Raw genomic sequence first — 19,523 nt, 5'->3', positions numbered from 1 at the left:
CTTCAGTTGGGTGCAACTTAGTTCCAGTGGATCATTGAGCACAGGACTCACTTATGAACATACCCATGGCTGCTTAGAGGGTTACATTAAACACACAACAAACGTTGAGAGGAATACTTACTAATAGTCTCTAGGCAGAAAACTCCATCAAAAGGCAGAATTCTGCCTGCGACCTTAGCACTCACTTTGACATGTAAGAAGAATAAAGGTGCTCCTTCCAGAGGCAGTGTCTCCCCCATTTTAAGGTTTCCAAGTCACTGAAGTATTAAATGACCACTTCGAGGGACAAGGCTGCATCGGGAGTACCTTAGTGAGAGCACAAGTTCTGAGTACCTGACCACTTTCCTTTTCAGTCCAGGGACAGTTGAACCTTAATTCTTACAACTGCCATTGTCTGGCCATCCATCATTCTTTTTTGCAGGATACCCCAACTTGCCTCTAGCCTTCCCAACCCTCTCCCATCCAGTAGCCGAGGCCAGGCCCCACTTTTGCTCATTAGACCAACTACGGTCTTGTGAATTTCCACCTGGTATTTTCCCTGATCAACATATCTAGCCTAATTGTTTACTTCGCATGACCGACAACTGTGCGAGGAGAGTTCTGGTGAAAAACGACATCCACTGCCAATCGGGCTGCCTAAGACACACAAGTGTGAGGATTTTATATGCAGATTGGTAACTTACTCAAAGGAGATATCATTTATAAAATCTCTATGAGCCAGTGGTCAGCAGAATCAGTATCTAAAGTAACTTGGGTTTTGCTTTTCACTCGTGTTTAGATATACCGATGAACCCAGCGAGGTGTCTTGTGGTATTTTTGGATTACCTTGGGTTGTGCTTTCAAACATGTCTGGGTGAACCCCACAGCTACTCTACTAAAGTTTCTTATAGTATCTGAATTTTCTAGGACTGTGCCTTCACAGCTCTGGATGAAGCAATAGACCATCTGCTGAGGTGTCTTGTGGTATCACTGAATTGTCTAGTGTAGTGACTCCATAAGTTGTAGTCTAAACCCAACAGACCCATATACTGTGGCATTAGCTTCACCCCTTAAGTTTCACTACCACTCTATTCAGAAGGGAAAACCTAAATACCATGCAATTACTCAGATATGGTTGGTCCTGTAGACAATGCACACTAGTGAGAATGTCATTTTATTTTATTCATGGATAACTACACTGGAGTACACACCTTTATGTTTGTACCTGACTTTTGCAAACACAAGGAGATGATGGACGGAGCGCTGAAACTTTTCAGACATTTACCCTCAGTCATGTACCGGACTATTACCGTGAATGACATTGTGTTTTTGTAATGGATAATAAAGGATAACAACTCACCAACATACAAGCTCACAGTGGTGGGACCTATGCTGGTAGGGGTAGTTAGGCGGTATGTACATGCATTACTTTGTCATCACAATAATTGGTAGAGAAATTATTGTATCCAGGTGGAATTACCACATATGCAGGTTCACACTTCTGTAACATGTATGCCAAGTCTTTTGAGTAGAAAGGTCCGGCTCTCATTTATAGTGACTGATCGACAATAACCTTCCGAGTGGGGAAGATCATTCAAAGAACACAGCCCAATTTTTTTGAATGATGCACAGGAGTAGCGGGGTAATGCCGAGCGAGTGCATGAGTGTTTTGTTAGTATGCCAATAGAAACGTTGCCAATAGAAACGTTTGAGCAGAAAGTCTACCTTAGCACTCCCAGTGGCTGATCAAAGACAGTATCAATTCTCTGTCAATGATCCCTTCATACTCTGCACCAGGCACTGACCTGCCTCTAAGCAACTCCCGCCAGAGCAGAGGCTCAATCTGCAAATACCACTTAGATGTGACAGGAACACAGGCATTCCACGGAAAAGAAGAGTACTATGATTTTAGCCAGTGCACTGCCACACTTGGGAGCAGTGTCAACATGATCATCCGCACGAGGCACGGTAACCGCGGACCTCGCGCCTACCAGAGCACTCCAACAACAAATATCCCTCCGTAATGACAGCTGGTTTTAGACTAATCTTTTCCTATAGAAAGCAAGCTTGCGGCAAAAGGCCTACGCCTTTGTAGACTAGCAACCCGTAAAGAATGAGCGATGCAGCACACTCCCAGCAACCACGCCAGGCAAACTCAACGACATCCCTTTATCCTAGCAACGCTGAACTCTCAAGATGGAATGCTGGAGAACCAGTGGTTACTTACAGACCCTGCCGGACAAACTTATGTTAGGGGATGTCTCCAACTGCGCTCGCATCAATTACTTTGACATTTCCCTGCAGGTGAAATATGGGAGGCAGAGAATGTACGTCTCAGATATTGTTTCTCCAAAGTAAAACCCTTGAATTTAAAAAACAAAATACTTCTCAAACCAAGGATTCTTAAGCACAATCAGATGCACAGTAGATCTCATTGGATGCAGGCAGCTATCACACATGTCCAGAGTACGTGCTCACTGATGTTGTAATATCTTTATTCGGCAATTTATCACCATAAAAGAATACATAAACATATACAGTTCCAATTTACCAATAAAAGATTATAAAATACAATAAAAACAAGGAGAAGTCCTTTTAAAAAATTTTACAGCTCATCAGGGTTAGGGACGGCCTAAAAAGCCCCCCGGGAACAATTTAGTAAACGGGAGCGTATCAACCATGCATTTCCCAAAAATTTAGCCACCCCACAGATCATGAGGGCAGATGAAGAGTCTGTAGAGAGGACACGAAGTGCCTGGCTATGGCACCTCAACCCTAATTCCCTGCAGACGGGTTTCAGCCAGAATTTCCGCGCCCCTTTGTAAGCTGGGCATGCAAAAAACAGGTGGGCCACCGATTCCTTTGGGGCCGCACAGCCGGGGCAGGTACGCGGGAGGGCATAAGAGTTTGACCATCTTGCCGTAAACTCATACACCGGGAGAGTCCCATAACGCAATTTCAGATACAGTGCTCGATCCAACGGTTTAGTTATCAGGTCTAGAAAGGGTTCCAATTTCCTCACACACTTAATTGATAAAAATTGGTCAGTAAGAGAACCCACATTCCTAGCCCTCGTGGCCTTGCTCTGTACCCAATCCCAGTAAAGTTTTTTTATAACAGCTTTAGGTGGCGGGGATTGTGACTCCCATGCCTCTCTTAGACCCAGATTAAAGGCCAGATCTTTCAATTTTTTTAACCATCCTATTTTATTACATGTGTCCAGCAGGAGTAAATCGTCCAACCCATCTGCATACTTAGCAAGCTCCTCAGTTCTTCTTAGTCGGGACCAAAAAAGCAACGGGCGTAGCCTCACCAAGTCTTTTAAAGATCTTCTGCCCAGATCTAATCTTAGGGGGATCATTGGGGTTGAAGCGGGAAGAGCAACCGCTTTCCTGAAGAAGTTGTTTTCCGCCACCATCAGGTCTGAAACCCCTTCGAACCCCCAAAGTTCAGAGCCATATAGTGCTGCCGGTAGAATCTGTCCCTCATAGATGGCCATAACTGGAGAGACCGGTTTGCTACTTGATTCCCGGAGTTCCTTCAACGTCACCCCGGAAACTCGATGATGACTAAGTAGCATTTTGGAAAGGTGATCTTTCCAGGTCATACGACTATTTATCCGGACTCCTAGATAGTCAAAGGATGTGACCAGCTCAAGGGGGGCACTATTAAGCACGAAGTGATTTTTAAATCTTTTTGAGGGGGCAAAAGCCATCAATTTGGTTTTTGATGTGTTGATGGTTAAGCCTCGAGTAGTGCAAAAGGAGCTAAACAGGTTCAAAAGTTTTTGTAAGCCCACCGGGGATTTGGATATTAATAGGGTATCGTCCGCGAAGAGGAGTGTGGGGATTCTCTCCCCCGCCAGGGATGGGGCATCCGTCTCTTCCCCCTTCAGATGGTCCACCACTCCGTTTACGAATAGGGAGAAGAGGGTCGGAGCCATAACACAGCCCTGGCGTACTCCTCTCCGCACAGGGATCCTATCTGTTAGTTGTCCCTGCGATCCCCATCTAACCCGCGCATAATTCCCCTCATGCAACTTCGTTATGAGGGACAGAAGACTACTGGGAAACCCCATTTCACCAAGTATTTGCCAAAGTTTTGCACGAGGGACCAGGTCGAATGCAGTCTTGAGATCTATGAAGGCCATATACAAACTGCCTTTCTTGATGGTAACCGCCTTCCAATAGATTGCAAAAAAACGAAAGACCTGGTCCATCGTGCCAACCTTCCTTCTGAACCCCGCTTGTAAGTGGGAAAGAACACTAGCCTCCTCTATCCAGTCATCTACTCGCGAGATGATGACCCTGCCGACCACTTTCTGGATGATGTCAATCAGACTAATGGGTCTGTAGTTCGCAGGGTCATCTCTTGCCCCCTTCTTGTGCACAGTAACTACCTCGGCACCTTTCCAGGAGTCTGGTACTTGGTGACCCCTCATGATTAGATTTATTATTCTGGCAATTAGTTTGGCCCAGACTTCAGGCTCAGCCATCAGCAAGTCTCCGGGGATCCCATCCTGCCCAGCGGCTTTCTTAGGGGTAAGGTGTCTGATTGCCATCATTACTTCTGAGGACGAAAATGACAAGACAGTCTCATCCGGTAGAACCCCAACGCCCAACCCATTCGCCCCAGAACTCGATGTGTCCTCTAAGTCGCCATATAGGGCTGAAAAGTGAGTAAACCATTGCTGACTAGTTATATGAACAGCCAGAGGTTGCGATTTTCCCTGCCTTGTTTTATTAATCAAATCCCAAAAGAGATTTGAGTTCCTGCTGCTCACAGCCGAGGAGAGTTCCTGCCAATGTCGTTCCTCCCACTCCCGTTTGGCCAGATACAATGCTTTCAAATAATCCCCCCTGGCCGCTCTAACCAGTACGGGGTCACCCGAAAGCAGAGCTCTAGTCAGGTTTTTCCTAGTGCTCTTACAATGTTCAGTATACCATGGTTTACAAAGAGTGGAGGGTTTAGCGGGAGCCCTAAGGCCTTTCCCCTTAGAAATGAAAAATTGGCCAACTTGATCTATTGTCGATTTATAGACAAAGTCAAGTGAGGGGTGTTGGGGATCAATGGTCCAATTTTCTCCCTCCCAGATCTCTAATTTAGAGGACAAGCCCTCAATCAGGGTTTTAATGGTACTCATATCATCCTCCTTAAGGTTAGCCTTGTCCCATTTTAGTCTACGGTTATTATTACATGGGACCACCTCTTTAGTTGTTTTTAAGGAGTCACTCACCCCCCTGACATTAGAGACCCCCCAATTAAACTTACAGCACAAGGGGTTATGATCACTATCCTGGCTGGGAGAGACCTTCATATCAATCAGGTCCGCCCAGAATCCAACATCCATTAAGATGTAATCTATTCGGGACGGGCCCGAGAGTCTATTAAAGGTCACTGCCCCTGACAGGTCGGATAGAGTCCTGCCATTAAGGGCTCTTAATTTATAATCCCTTGTCAGTGCGTTCAATTGGATGGCCCTAGGTGACCACTTCTTAATAGGGGGGAGGGAGAGCGTTGGAATGGACCATTTCGAATCCTCCTCTTCAATTCCCAGGGGATCATCTCCAAGGAGGGGTTCGAAAGTACAATTAAAGTCACCCCCCACCAGGATTTTAGCTGAGCAAGGGCAGTTGGCTAAGGCCAATTCAAGAGCTGTTAGAGTCGAAGAGGTAGAGTCGCCCGATGTCCCTCTAGCGTAAACATTAAGAAGATCGAGCCTGGCTACGTCCTCCCGTCCTCTTGCCGAAAGGTGGAGTAAATCATTACACTCCACCTTGTGGCATGTGACCCCCCAATTCAGATCTATTTTTAACCAAACGGTGAGCCCACCCGCTGGTCTACCCTTGCCTTTGCTAACAGCAGGCACGAAGTGGGTGGTGTACCCCGATTTGTGTAGCGGGACTAAGCTCCATGTTTCCTGGAAGAGGCAAACATCAAACTGCTCAATGAATGAATGCCACTCCGGGATGTCCAGTTTTCTCTTTAACCCGGCTATATTCCAGGAAAGGAGGTTTATTACCCGTTGTCCTCTAGGGATAGAAGTATTACCCACCACAGTCAGACTCGCATCAACCACCCTGCCTGCAAGACACCCCCCCTCCCTGGCCAGTGTAGTGGTGGATTTAGAGCAACCAGCCATTGTAGTTATAGGCCCGGCTAGCCTAGAGTCTTCATTGAGCTCATTAATAATGCCCGTATGGACTGATGGGAAACTAACTACTCCTGCTTCTATAATCCCTCCGTTTAATCCAGTTTCCTCTGCTTCATAAAAATCGGTTCCCCCCCCCCCAAACCCCAAACTTCAATCGCAGTCTTCCAGCCCTGACAGCTGAGAAAACCGATTGTGAGTATCCAGCGGGGTAAACGGTATCAGGTAATTCATCCTGGGGCCCGTGTTCAACGATTGTCTATAAGGAACCGTAGACCAGGCAGGATGTAGATCAGGCACCCTGGTGGACTGGTGCCCATACTGGTGATGGTTATTACTATAGGGGATTGAAGGGGGCGGCCTGAAAGACTGAGGTCTGTTAGCGTATTTAATAATAGTGGCTTCAAGCCTGGGATAGAAAAATGTTAAAGCCCGTGGGGTGATGCCGGTTTCCCCGTTCCCGGGTGGCCAGTTTAAGATGTAATCAACTGCCCGAGGGTCTCTAAAATTAACCACCACTAAATCTCCCTCTATGTTTTTCTTAGTACTCCCTAGCCAGTTAATCCTTCTGACATGAACTATGTCCCCGTCTATATTCGGCGCTATCGGCCTATGCAGCCTCAGCCAGTGGATGATTTTGTTCTTAAGGTCAACATAACCCTCCTTCTTGTTGCCTGATAACTGTGGCACCCCCGTTAAAATCACAACATAAGGCACAGCTTCAGGAGGGATCTCAACTTGTGGGACCCTTTTATGAGCTATTCTACTATTTTCACCATCCCGATGTGCATTTTGAGTGTTACTAGTCGAAGCCTTTAAGATTGGTTTAGTGGGAACAGCACTCGATACAGTAACTGCTGCCTTTAAATGCTTAGACGGCGATGGATTTTGTGGAGGGGGATCAGGTCTACCCTGGGATTGACTACTTTGTTTAATATGTGTGGGGGCAGATGGGATTCCAGGAACCTTTGCGGGTATAGTGGGAAGGGGCCCTGCCGGGGTTGTAGAATGCACCACCCCACTCCCTGTATTAATGGTAGCAGTGGGCAAACTAGTTATGGCGGCTTCCAGTATAGTTAATCTAATTTCAACCCTCTTAATAGACTCATTAATAGGGCGGAGAAGGGATCTCAACAGGAATTCCAAATTCCCTGTCACTGAGGAGAGAAGTTGAGGTGAAGTAATAGATGGGCTCGCTCCATCGTTGTTAATTGGAGCCACATCTTGTGCGTCCACAACAACGGGGCATAGAGTCGGTATAGCTGCACCCTCGGAAGTATGATCCTGCTCTACAACTGATGGCGCCTCGCATGCAAAAAGAGTTTTAGTCCCTTTCCCAAAGTCGGTGTGCGATGTTTTGGCTGTGCCTGATACCACCCTATGTTTCTTCCTTCTTTTGCTAGGGGGTGGGCGGTGGATCTGAACTACAGGAAAGGACTTTGCTTTATGCTGCTTATGTTTAGTAGTCTCATTAACACCGCTACAGCTGGGGGTGGGTGAGTCGTTTGCGAGGTCCTCCGCGGGAATTCCGGGGCTGGCTACAAAGTCACGAAACAATAAGGGAACCCCGTCTTGGCTAGTGTTAATCTCACTCAAATCAATTAAATCAGTCGAATCTCCCTCCCGGTTCAGTGTATGAAGACTATCGTGGAGGGGTCTGCATTTCATGATCTCGACTGAGCGGCGCCGCTCAGCCCTACGCTCTGCTAAGATAGCATCCTTTTCCCCCTCGCTTTTCTTAGGAAAATATTTCTCCAGTGAGCCATTGCGTAATTTCGAATTTTTACCCGGAGTAGCCTCTTCTGTTGCCATGTCACACTTGTGTCGCAATACTATCCTCCGATCTGCAAGAAGTAAGGGGTCGGGCCCAGCCCGGCCTCCTGCGGCCCCGGACGGCCACAGACGGTCCCGCCCTTGTCCCGGGCTTCTCCCGGCGCCCTCCCGCGCGCTCCCGCGCCGCGGGAACAGCTGCTTCTTTTAAGGTAGACTAGGGGGCGTGGCCGGCAGGGAGAGGAGCCCAGCTGACAGGGGCGCGCGGGGACTCCTGGAACACAGAGTCCACCCGCTCTACCCTCGCAGCCCTGCCGGTGTACAACTATCCCCAAGCAATGTTCCACACGCTGCAACCGCGAAGCGGGACCCGCGCAGCGGGTCCGGCGAGCAGCAGCGGTTACAGGCAGGAAACAGCAGAGGTCCGTGGCTCTTAATCCGTGGCGTTGCAAAAAGGTATGAGACGCTCCCGCTGGTGTGAAAGCTGATGGTGATTAAGTACCGCTGAGGTTTGAGGGCGCGGCCGGCAGGGAGAGGAGCCCAGCTGACAGGGGCGCGCGGGGACTCCTGGAACACAGAGTCCACCCGCTCTACCCTCGCAGCCCTGCCGGTGTACAACTATCCCCAAGCAATGTTCCACACGCTGCAACCGCGAAGCGGGACCCGCGCAGCGGGTCCGGCGAGCAGCAGCGGTTACAGGCAGGAAACAGCAGAGGTCCGTGGCTCTTAATCCGTGGCGTTGCAAAAAGGTATGAGACGCTCCCTGATGTCCATCATGCACACTAAGTCGATAAGAGGTGACCGGGATGAACTTTTTGACATCAATGGTCTTTGCGTTCACACTGTACTGAGCGCCTCACTACACATTCATCACTTCATGGGATCAAAGTGCAAATCTATAGTTGTGAATTGAGATATGAAGAAAGACTCCGACCATTCCCCTCCCCAACAACCTTCCGTGGATCCATCTGGTGCAAACCTCAGTAGTTTCGCCTGATCTAATGAAAAGCACGCATTACAACCATACTGCCAGGGAATCAGACTTGTTGCATGGGGGACCCGAAAAATGGATAGGTTTCAAAAGCTGCCATGCCATGATGGGACCTTCCTGACATCTCCGGTTCTTCAGCTGACAGCTAGGTTGGCTTTTTCCTCTATAAATTGACTTCCACAAGTCCAAATACGCTTACTGACAGCTACACGAAATACTTGGATACACATGTAAATTAAACTTTATGGCATTTTTATTTATTTATTTGATTTGCCCCATGATGTGCACTTTTCGTTTCATCACAAGGACACAAGGGCCACCATTGTGACATGAGGCCCCAAAAGGTAAAAGCACTCTGTCTCTGCTTTAGCTCTACCTGCTTGGAGTCCTACCCATCGTTTTTACATCTCGGAGCCTGCTGCTCGATTTCAGCTGGATTTACTCCTGCCAAGTTATCATACATTTCTGCAGGGACTCTCCTCTATGATAAAAGTGTGGGTTCTCCATAGAGCCGTGCAGTCACTGGAGCTGGTCTGGTATGCAGGTATGTGTCTGTATTTCCTAACAAAGAACAGCAGCTTCTGTGCACTACTATTCCACAGAATCAAACAATCAGAGATTTGGGAAACATCTTCATCAACAGATAAATCAGAGCCTGGCAAGAATCAGGTTAGGGTGCTCGCAATATGGAGTACCATCTCAGTTCAAATCCTGCAGCTCTGGAATGCACTAGAGAGTTATCTCTTCAAGCAGCTTTTAAAACCCTCACTGTGGCCTGGACTCGAAAGCATCCCTCAGATTCCACGCCAGCCTCTCTTGTCCCCGAACTTAAGTGCCCTTCTGTCCCTTCCTGCACATACATGTGATCTATCTACACTACTCTAGTGTGCAGCGCGCCTTCACTTTATTGAGTCCAATGCAGTCATACAGAAATAAGTGGTGCTCATGTGTAGAGCTCTGATACCTTTGGGTCCAGTTCGCGCTACATAAAACAACAACAAAAAACAAAAAAAATTAAAGAGCGTTTATGAATCAGACTGGTGATCTGTTCCTCTGTAAGCCAAGGCCTCCTGCCATCTCCCATGCAGTGTGAGGTTGCTTTCTGTCATGATGTACAGAGTACTTGATGCTTGTGCAACCACGCACTCTGCCCCTATGCCCGAACAGGCTCTCAACACTCAACAAGCACTCAACAAGCTAACATAGAAAATATACAATAAAATAGCCTGGCACTAAACTCACCAGTTACATGTGATGCAGCGAGCCGGTGGCCTGAGACCCGTAAGATGCAGGTAGTCTTTGACTGGGAGACTGAATTGACTTGACTGCGTTGACTTGAGTTTGAATTTCCCTACAGCACAGCAGTCTGCAGCTTGAGATTTCAAACCACACCAGAAGTCACTAGGCTGGCCACCAATCAAGGGACACCACAGTGGCACCCACTCAAGTGGCAATGGTTGCTAAGAGCTGATAAGGGTTGCATAGCTACCCCTAGGATGCTTTTGGCACCCCGTCGACTGGTTTGATAACCCTATGATTTAATCAATATAACGTCCAATCTTTTATAAGCCAATACGCCCTCAGCTCTTGTTGGCTTTAATTTCTGGGGTTTTCCTGTCTACTGTCTGTCCCTATTTTAACACGCTGTACCCCAATTCCACCACAGAGATTGTTTGAAAGCATGCAGAGTGCATTTCAGTTTTTTCCATGCATCCAACCTTGCAGATCTCTGCCCACCACATACTCCCTCAGGCAATGAGGCACAGCGACATCCTCAGCAGTACTGTATCCTGGTTGCGTCCACACACTGGCAGTAGAGCTGCTCTGCAATAATTGCTATAACTATTGAGGAGCCAACAACAGTACGATAGCTAACTCCACTGAGCTCCTGATGGTGGAGATTCAGTGATGACACTTGTTGTGATGTTACTCGGCTTGGGATGCCGGCGTGAGCAGTGAGAGAAAAATAGTGTCACTTCTGCAATCTGTGAGATTAGAAAGAAACGACACCACAAGGAGTCTTGTCTTTGATTTGGAGACTGTGAATAACGCCAGAAAGCACTGTTTGAAGCCAGGTGATATGAAAATCATTGAACTACGTCTAGATGCTGAGCCAGCAGATTCAGTTGTCAGTAATGGGACTGCCTATTTAGTCGACTATCCTGGTGCAAGTCCCATGCAGCAGCACCATCTACGCACTGCAGAGGCTTCATCTAGAGGTGTGTGCCTGTACTGAGGCCACATCTCCAACTACACCACAAGAGGTCAGAGACAGTCCAGATAGTGCAAAGTCTTCTGGTCTAATATAGGAGAGAGGGAACTATGATAGAGACATTTTACATGTTATACCTTCACTTTATGAATACGCTATGGGAAGGGCGCAGTTATTCCTCTAGGAGAAAGAGTCACCGAGAGACAAGACATGTCAGCTGTATGAAAAGAAGTACCACAGGGAATTATTTCTTTACAGAAAGGAGGGTTAATACAAGGAAATGCTTTGAAGCATTGATTCTGGAGGCACAGGCAGGAGATTAACTAAAAAATAGCATGAAACTCATCCACTGGAGTCAAATTTTCTTTTTTCGGGATTGAATATATACAACCTTAGAACCGGGGAGCAGTGGAGCATTTGATGGTAAACATTTGTATTACAGCAGGAGTATCTCACATGTGGGGTGACATTGTGGCACTGGGTTGTAGAATTGAAACAAAATGGTATGACAGCGTACCGTTCATTTTCTTCTACACTGTGCATCATATTTACACTTTTTTTAACACTGCTTTACACCTATTGCAAATCTGAGGCACAGATAAATAAAACAGGATGCTCAAAATCTCTCACTGTTGTGGTCAAGTGGCAAAGCTGTGATTGGAACCCAGATCCCCAGGTTCCAAAACGAGCTAGAGGCTAAACTAACTGCATCTGGGCCAACTGCATGGCCGAGCAGCCTCTATTCACTGCGTACGGCTCTGTATCTAGACTATCTATCCTCATTACATGCAAATCTATATAGCTCATTAGGTCATGGGAGTCTGGTTTCAAAACGCCATTGATGGCGGCATGGGGTGTTATGAAAAAGCCTGGAGGGGCAAACCAGGGATGGAACCTGTTATGGAGCAGAGTGAAAACTTTAACAGCTTTACACGTGTGGTTATTCATGGCGTGAATGATTATTGCTGTTGCAAAGGTGTGGCACCTATCTTACTGTCACTCAAACACAGTCATGTCTCTGCCATTTCCATAGCATTCTGCATGGTAAAGGGCCCTTGGATAATGATGCTTTTTAAGATATGCCACGTGCCTATCTGGTCGTTATGATGCATACAGCATACCTACTACCTACTCCATCTTACACACGTGTACATCAAGAGGCTTAGTCATAGAATCTGCTTCCCAGGGGCATCAATTCTATATTGCTAATGGTTGACATAACTCCCATTACATTGCTCGTTGGAGCATTGTCGACTGCTTTGCATCCAGTGTGATATAACCCATCTCACTTTTGATCTTTCAAAAGTACACCACTTCAGTTTTTGTCGCTAGCTGTCAGTGCATCAGGCGTTGTTGCCATGCTGCAGCCTCGGTTTCAAATAAGATTGTAACAACAAGACAGACAATAGGAGTGCTGTCAGCTTTAAAAGTCATATGACGGCACTTCCTGTGATGACATGGTGCCTGGGGTAGGGGGTTTAATAATGTCATTTCTGCCACCGTAATGATTATAGTGAAATTACGCAAGTGCCGCTCAGCTGTTTATTTGTAGAGGGTTTCACAGATCCACTGTGCTGACCCTTTGAAGGAGATTTTCAGACAAAGCTGTCCTTTCTTAATACCTAACCACTTCAAACTTGTATTTATGCCTAAAAAACAAAAGACTACACTCTTTAGAAGTAGCTCGTTTCCGGCCATTCCCCTCAAAAACGGACTGCAGCACAAAAACATGTCTGTACACACTGTGAATCGGAAGGCGGGACCTCGCGTGAGAAAATGTTAGTTCAAACGTTTGGCTGATTTCAAACCTAGTCACAAGACTCTGATCTTTTGTTCGCTACATAAAAACTGTAAAAAAAAAAAGGTACATTCTGCACGCAATCTACACTTGAGTTCCGCCGCAGTTGTATGAGAAAATAAAGTATAACAGAATGTGTATAAAATAATCATCTAAACAGACGCTTCAGGGCACAGCAATTTTGATTTTTTTTTTTAAAGCAACCTTTTTAATTCTCAAAGGTAGGTAAAATGATTACGTTTAAAAACATTTAGAAAACGAAATATTAAACTATCTGAGGCTTCCAGAATATAATAGCATGGCCCAAATATTCTTCAATCGCCTCCAGAGGCACACAGATGAGTAAGGTTGTATGCAGTTTGGCTAAGACGGGATGCCCAAAATCTAGGTCAATGGAAAAACAAACACACACACTGCAACAGTTACCTGCAGTCACACAAACGGCTCAAAACAGGCCTTTTCTAATGACCACTGGGCAAGCATGCCGTCACACTCCCAGAAGCAGATACAAGCACCCAAATGTATTTTCATATGTGGGTCTGCACTGTGCAACCATCCGAATAAAAACATAATTTCATTTAGGTTTTACCATTACCGAACTCAATGATACTGATTTAATCGACCTTGGAAAGGTGGATGGTTGAGGCAACCTTACTAAGAACCTGAGGCCTGCAGAATGTAGTCATTTTATTTACTACCTGCTGCAATTGAATGTCAAAGTCTAGAACATATAATTATTTAGTGACATTAAAAAAACACCTCACGCCTGCCGGCTTGATGCTTTCAAAACCACAATGGTTGAGTTGAAAAAAAACACAAACGCAAAGGCAAGTGGACAATAATGTTGGTATTGTGCATTTCTTAGTATCTTTCTGCAAAACATAAGGTATGGATGCCATCCAGTCACACGGCTGCGGGTGCCAAAGCCAATGTGGATACCAAGTACTTGCAGGGAATTCTGGGGAACAAGCATGCATGACTAGAGTCGGCAGCTTTTGAAGTTCGCATCAATTTCATTTATACTCGCATTTTTATAATCTTCACCTCAATAATACAGGAAAATCAGAACATGAAAAACACTGCACACAATTTGTAATTAAACCAAGTTTTTCGCTCGTACTACGTTTGATGTCATAAAGTAAACGTTCTCAACCAGCCATTATAGAAAAAATACAGCTTTATTGCTAACTTGACTCTACTTAGGTTTCAGTGTTATCTCATGTTCATGGCCTACATCACCCTCTACTCCCCACTACACAACACTGTGCACCGGGAAACATCCTTTACAACGCAACTTTTACCACGCAGTGCCTTTACGACGCATCTTTTACAACACAAACCATTACAACGCATTGCGCTGGGGGGCGCTCTAGGATAGGGAATACGTTTAATTTACTGTCCAACACCTTCCCTAGTGTCCACGGGGACTGGAGTTGGAATAGTAAATTAAACTATTCACTATCCAGCGCCCCAAAGCACTATGCGTTGTAATGGTATTCGTTGTAAATACCGCGTTGTAAAGGCATGCGATGTAAAAGTATGCGTTGTAACGTCATACATCCCTGTGCACCGCCTGCTGAACATCAACCCCTGTACAGTACGCTAGGCCCCGCAGTACCCTGTGCTCTCCCAATAAACATCAGCCTGTGACACTTGCTTACCAAGGTATTTACCGCTGTTAGTCCGTGCTCATGGAGGCCTGTATTGTGTGTTTGTGTGCATGAATGGCTGTACGTCTGTTGGATAAGGTGAACAGATAACTCCATATCCTCATGGGAACTATTACTCATGACTAGGCTTTCCTTTAATAACTTATTCCATTTCTGGAGTTGGATTCATAGTGCACATCATTTATACCAATTCTATTAAAACACATTAAAAAAACATATTGGAAAAGGAAAAGCCAGGACTTGAACATGGGTGTCCCTGGTGGCAGGGAGCCAGCCATTTGATAGGCTTGATATTGGTTTATTTTATAATGTCCTATCTGCATGGATGCCAGTCTGCACGGGTGCCTGTGTGCTTATAGGGATGCAGGCAATGGTGCATTTATGACTGTCTGTGCACATGGCAGCTTGTAATAGCACCCTGTGCATGCCTGCATGCGGTGCGGGCTGGTGCGGCTCTCTGTGCAGACTCTATACCAGGGCAAACATATTAGCTTTGCTTATGCTTTTTTATCAGCTTTACAAATTCTCAGAGAAAAAAACAATTAAATGTCTTAAAAGGACATGCTGTCATCCTTCACGCAGCAACAAGTAGCATACATCACAACTTGTGGGAACTGCTGCCACAGGAGTCCCGAAAAAAGCTCAAACGCTTGTTAAAACTTAAACCTGTGCGTAAACAACATCATTTAGCTACAGAAGTGAGGGCTGGACTTTAGGTGGACATAAAAACATAGTTTTAATTATCTACTGCGTTACGTTCTCAGTTATATTTTATGGTTCTGTCTTGTGCTCCATCATTTATTTCAAACGGGGTTTCCCCAAAAATTCTGGGTTTAAAAGATTACTATTTTTCCTCTATAATTTTTTGTCCCGATTTGCTTGCTTTTCCCCCTTTGCTTTTTAGCCCCAATTCATAATGTTAATGTTCTTGCTTTTCTTTCGAGCTGTGTATACTTCCCTGCACTTTTTTAAATCTCCTAGCTCTTTTCGTTCCCGTTTGTTTTTTGTAATTTATAATTTTTATGAAGCTGCTTATACTGTCTCTTTTTACCTATTTCTATAGGTCTCATCATGACGTTAGTGCGCTGAAGTACCCAAGAGAACACTCGTCGTGATCGAGACGAAACCACCATCTATAGCAAGCTGGGACTCGCATTGAACCCAGTAATTCACATAAATACGGGTAGCAGAAGGTAGGAGTGCTTTTAAAGGACACAAAACTGGAAAGCAGAGGTTTTGGCGCCTTTCTCAACTTAAAGCCATTTCACAGTTATAAGGAATATTTGAAGGGGTCTAGATGCCAGATATATGTGACATCAAAGCCCCTTCAAATCCAATATAAACAGTAAGTTATTCGGTTCTGGTGATTTAATACATTTGAAACAAATGCTGTGCTGCCAGTGAGTCTGTGTCTGGGAGTCAAGTGGCCTCTTCAAAGCTCTTGATCAGAGAACACATTCTTAAAGAGCATTTTGAGGAGCAATTACTTTATTTATATCACTTGCAACTCCACGATGTTCAGAGAAATGAGTTTCTTATATACATTATAGTACAAAGGAGGCTTTCGAGTATATACACCAAGAAACTCCACCATGTATAGAGAATGAGTTTCTTATTTTAACATTATTGCACAAAGGAGGCTTTCGAGTATCCACACCAAGAAGCAGCTATATCTATTTCCAATAGATGTATTTCTTTCTAGTTATTTGCATTTTTCAACAGACATGTGCACAGCTCTTCATAGTCACACCTTTTATGTGTGAAGTGAAAAGGTGTATGTTAGTCAAATGGAAGACGTGATCATTGCACCCAGACCCTGCACCCCTCCCTCCATGTAGGTGTTAAACACGATTGCATTTCAAGTGATTCCTCACAACCACCCTCACCTCGCTGGAGCTGTTCGTGTTCTGCGGCAGCTGTGTCCCCGCACCACCTTGGTTTCCAGTAGCATCAAAGATCTAGAAAGATAGGTTCATTTATTAGAGTTCTCACAGTTCACACAGCTCGTCGAGCCACATCTTCTTTAATCAAGAAACAGCAAACTACAGATTTCAAAGCATCTAGGCTGTTTAACCCCACCTACGAGCCATGGTCGTCCACAGTGCACAGGGTTTGAAATATAAATGAAGGTAAAAAGCCAGTGCTTAATTTGTAAAAGAATAAGTGCCGGGGCCAATGTGTTTCTAAGAAGCCCAACAAGTCTTTACTCCACCTCATGCCTCTTTTATCCACAACCGTACACCCCCTGCCCCTATACTCACTCTTACCGGCTCTTTTCTTTCCTGCATTCTCTTTTTGTCACAGTTTTCCGATCTTTCTCTTCCTATTTCTTTCCTCTTTTTCTCCCTTTTTCTCTCTTCTGGGTCAAAGCTTGATGATGAAAAATAAGTTCCAGAACCCAAAAATTAGTGGGGCCTAACTGCAACCACCAGCTCAAATTAAGCACTGACTAAAGCAACTCACTATTCCAGAATACTTGTTTGCTACTAGGGAGTGCTGTTACTCTCCCATTATGTTATGTTTCATATAGGTACCCCAATATAGGCTCAGGTAGCACCCTAACCTCTCATCTATATTTCCCCTGCCATTACACTACATAACGATTCTTGGGACTGACATTTTACCTAGTGACGGTACTGCTAACAGAACTTGGGGTTTTCCCTGAAAACTAGCCTCATCCATTATGCATGAGGATTCTTGGAAACTCAGCAGGACTACCATCTCCTGCATAATAACTATGTATAAGGGTCATGCCTTCCATCATCCTAAGTCCGACATGACACAGAAAGGTAGATCCCCTGAGGGTACCACTTTGGGTATATAAACACCATATCTTTGCTGAGGCAGGGAGAGGAGAAAAGGACTTCTATGCTGACACACTGACATAAGACACTGAGGTTCCTGCACGCAGACCCTCCAGCTTGCAGTGGTCTGACATCCCTCGCAGGGTGTCCATCTCGAGACCAAGACGGGGTCCCACAGTCTCTCACTTCATGTAATGGGGTTGTCATTATCCTAGAAGGAATCTTGGCTCTACACCTAAATACACGCTAGGTATACTTAGGTACATCTAGTTAGGGTCACATCGTAGGAGTACGCATTCATTACTGTCATATATTTTATATACTTTCCTGTATTCATTGTTTAAACACGATGGTAGGGATCTACCATCCTATTACTCTGTTGGTGCTTCTAATCATTTATATCTGTTTCTGTCTTATGGTTGTTTCAGCACACCCCTTTTTTACACTAGAATGACTCTAGTTCAATAAATGCTTATTCAAAATGTCCCCACCGTTTATTCTGTGCATCTCTCTGAGACAAAGTGAGCACGAGTGACTGAGCGAAAAGTACTGTACTGTTTCCACGATTCTGAGGGATCAGGGTTATCACGTTCATTAGTTGCCAAGAAATATTCTCTCATTGGTAAGAGGAGTTTACAGTGGCACTGTGAGCTAGCTGGTATACAGGCAAACATACCCGGTGGGGGTGTCTGGAATCAGTCTGGACACCAATCCCACAGTCTATGCTGTCTAAATGTGCAGATCCTATATAGGTTTATTGGAACTACACGACAATTCACAGCATTACACCTCTTTTGAGCAGTTCTGGTTCTGTCCCTTTGCAATTAAATAACTGCAGGTACTTAGCGCCTCACAGCCCCTGCCCATTTAAAACACAGAGAGCGACAGGGGGCGGGTTGGGACAAACCCTGATTTTCTTGAGGGAGCATCACATTGTTTGATCTTAGATAGATGTTTTTTGCCCAAATCACTGTGGTTTTGTTGCAATGTATCCAGGACTCCCAAGAAGCCACAGATTGAAATAGCAACTTTTTTGAAGGATTTTGATTTCTTAATCTGCCCGGGAAGAGGTGGACATGGGTGGGGGATACACAATAGAATACTTGTTCTCCAGTCTAGGAACTGCCTACAAGACCTTTGGTAAGTAACTTACATCTCACTGCTCTAGGCTCAGGCTCTCTGGCCCCTGCTGCAATATACAATATGGAAATTCACCATAATGTTAATTCAGTTGAAAACCAGAGTAACGCGTCGATCACCATATTATCATCTGTTCGGTCACAAGCCTTTTGGCTAATTTCTTTTTAAATAACTGGCTGAAAGGACTGCATAAAAGGAAAGAAAACCGATACTGCCAGAGTCAATGTTTTACTGTAGCCACATGAAGCTATTGGCGTGCCCTTCAATATGCCAGTAACCCTCAGGTGTTCTATGATCTTTGCAAGGACCCACTTAAGCATCAGGTGTCTGGCATTAGCAGGTTTTCAAGTGCAAGCAACTCTTTTCACCTTCTGACACCATTTGTGTGGCTTCTCTACACGCCATACATTCGAGGGTTTTCGCCCAACTTGTTACATACTTTTTGCACAATAGAGGCAAACAACAGAGACTTGCTGATCTTCTGCACCTGCTGCAGTCAGGGGTATAAGCTACATCTGGATGATGCCAATAGAAAAGAGATCCCCTTTTGCTAATCGGAGACTCTTTCCCTGGTTTCAGTGCCCTCTACTTCTGCATAACAGGACTTCTGTGGTCACTGTTTTTTAACCAGTTGCAGAGTCTCAGTTTCAGGTGTGATTTTTAAATATGCCCAGGCAGTTGTGGTGGGCAGATACAAAAAGAATAAATGATGAACGGAATGCTGAACAATGTCAAACACGCCATTCCAGTTTGGACCCAGCCATATGAAAGTCCGGCTAGACCCTGGTCTCCATGGGAACAGCCCAGCCTGAACTACCAGGCCAGGTCCTCCCTGGAGTGGAAACAAGCATCCTAGGACCAGGTTAGGGGTTTCACTCCTCATCAGCCAGGATAGCTTGACTCCCACGACTGGGCATACCCGTCCCACTCAGAGAATAAATGCAAAAAGAACAAACGCTGGACGCAATGCTGAACAATGTCAAACACTCACACCCAGTACAGAGATCT

General features: G+C 45.3%; 1 protein-coding gene across 3 annotated transcripts in view; it reads right to left on the bottom strand.

The window, feature by feature from the left end:
• Positions 1 to 19,523, bottom strand: part of TIAM2 (TIAM Rac1 associated GEF 2) — a 340,543-nt gene that overhangs the window by 176,766 nt on the left and 144,254 nt on the right. For all 3 annotated transcript variants that reach the window (XM_078649180.1, XM_078649181.1, XM_078649182.1), the window contains exon 9: positions 16,458 to 16,529. In XM_078649180.1, the coding sequence (XP_078505306.1) occupies positions 16,458 to 16,529 (72 nt within the window). The remainder of the gene's footprint in view (positions 1 to 16,457; positions 16,530 to 19,523) is intronic.

This window comes from Lissotriton helveticus, chromosome 6 (genome assembly GCF_964261635.1).
Source record: "Lissotriton helveticus chromosome 6, aLisHel1.1, whole genome shotgun sequence".
Lineage (NCBI taxonomy): Eukaryota > Metazoa > Chordata > Amphibia > Caudata > Salamandridae > Lissotriton > Lissotriton helveticus.
This window is presented reverse-complemented; position numbering and strand designations above follow the sequence as displayed.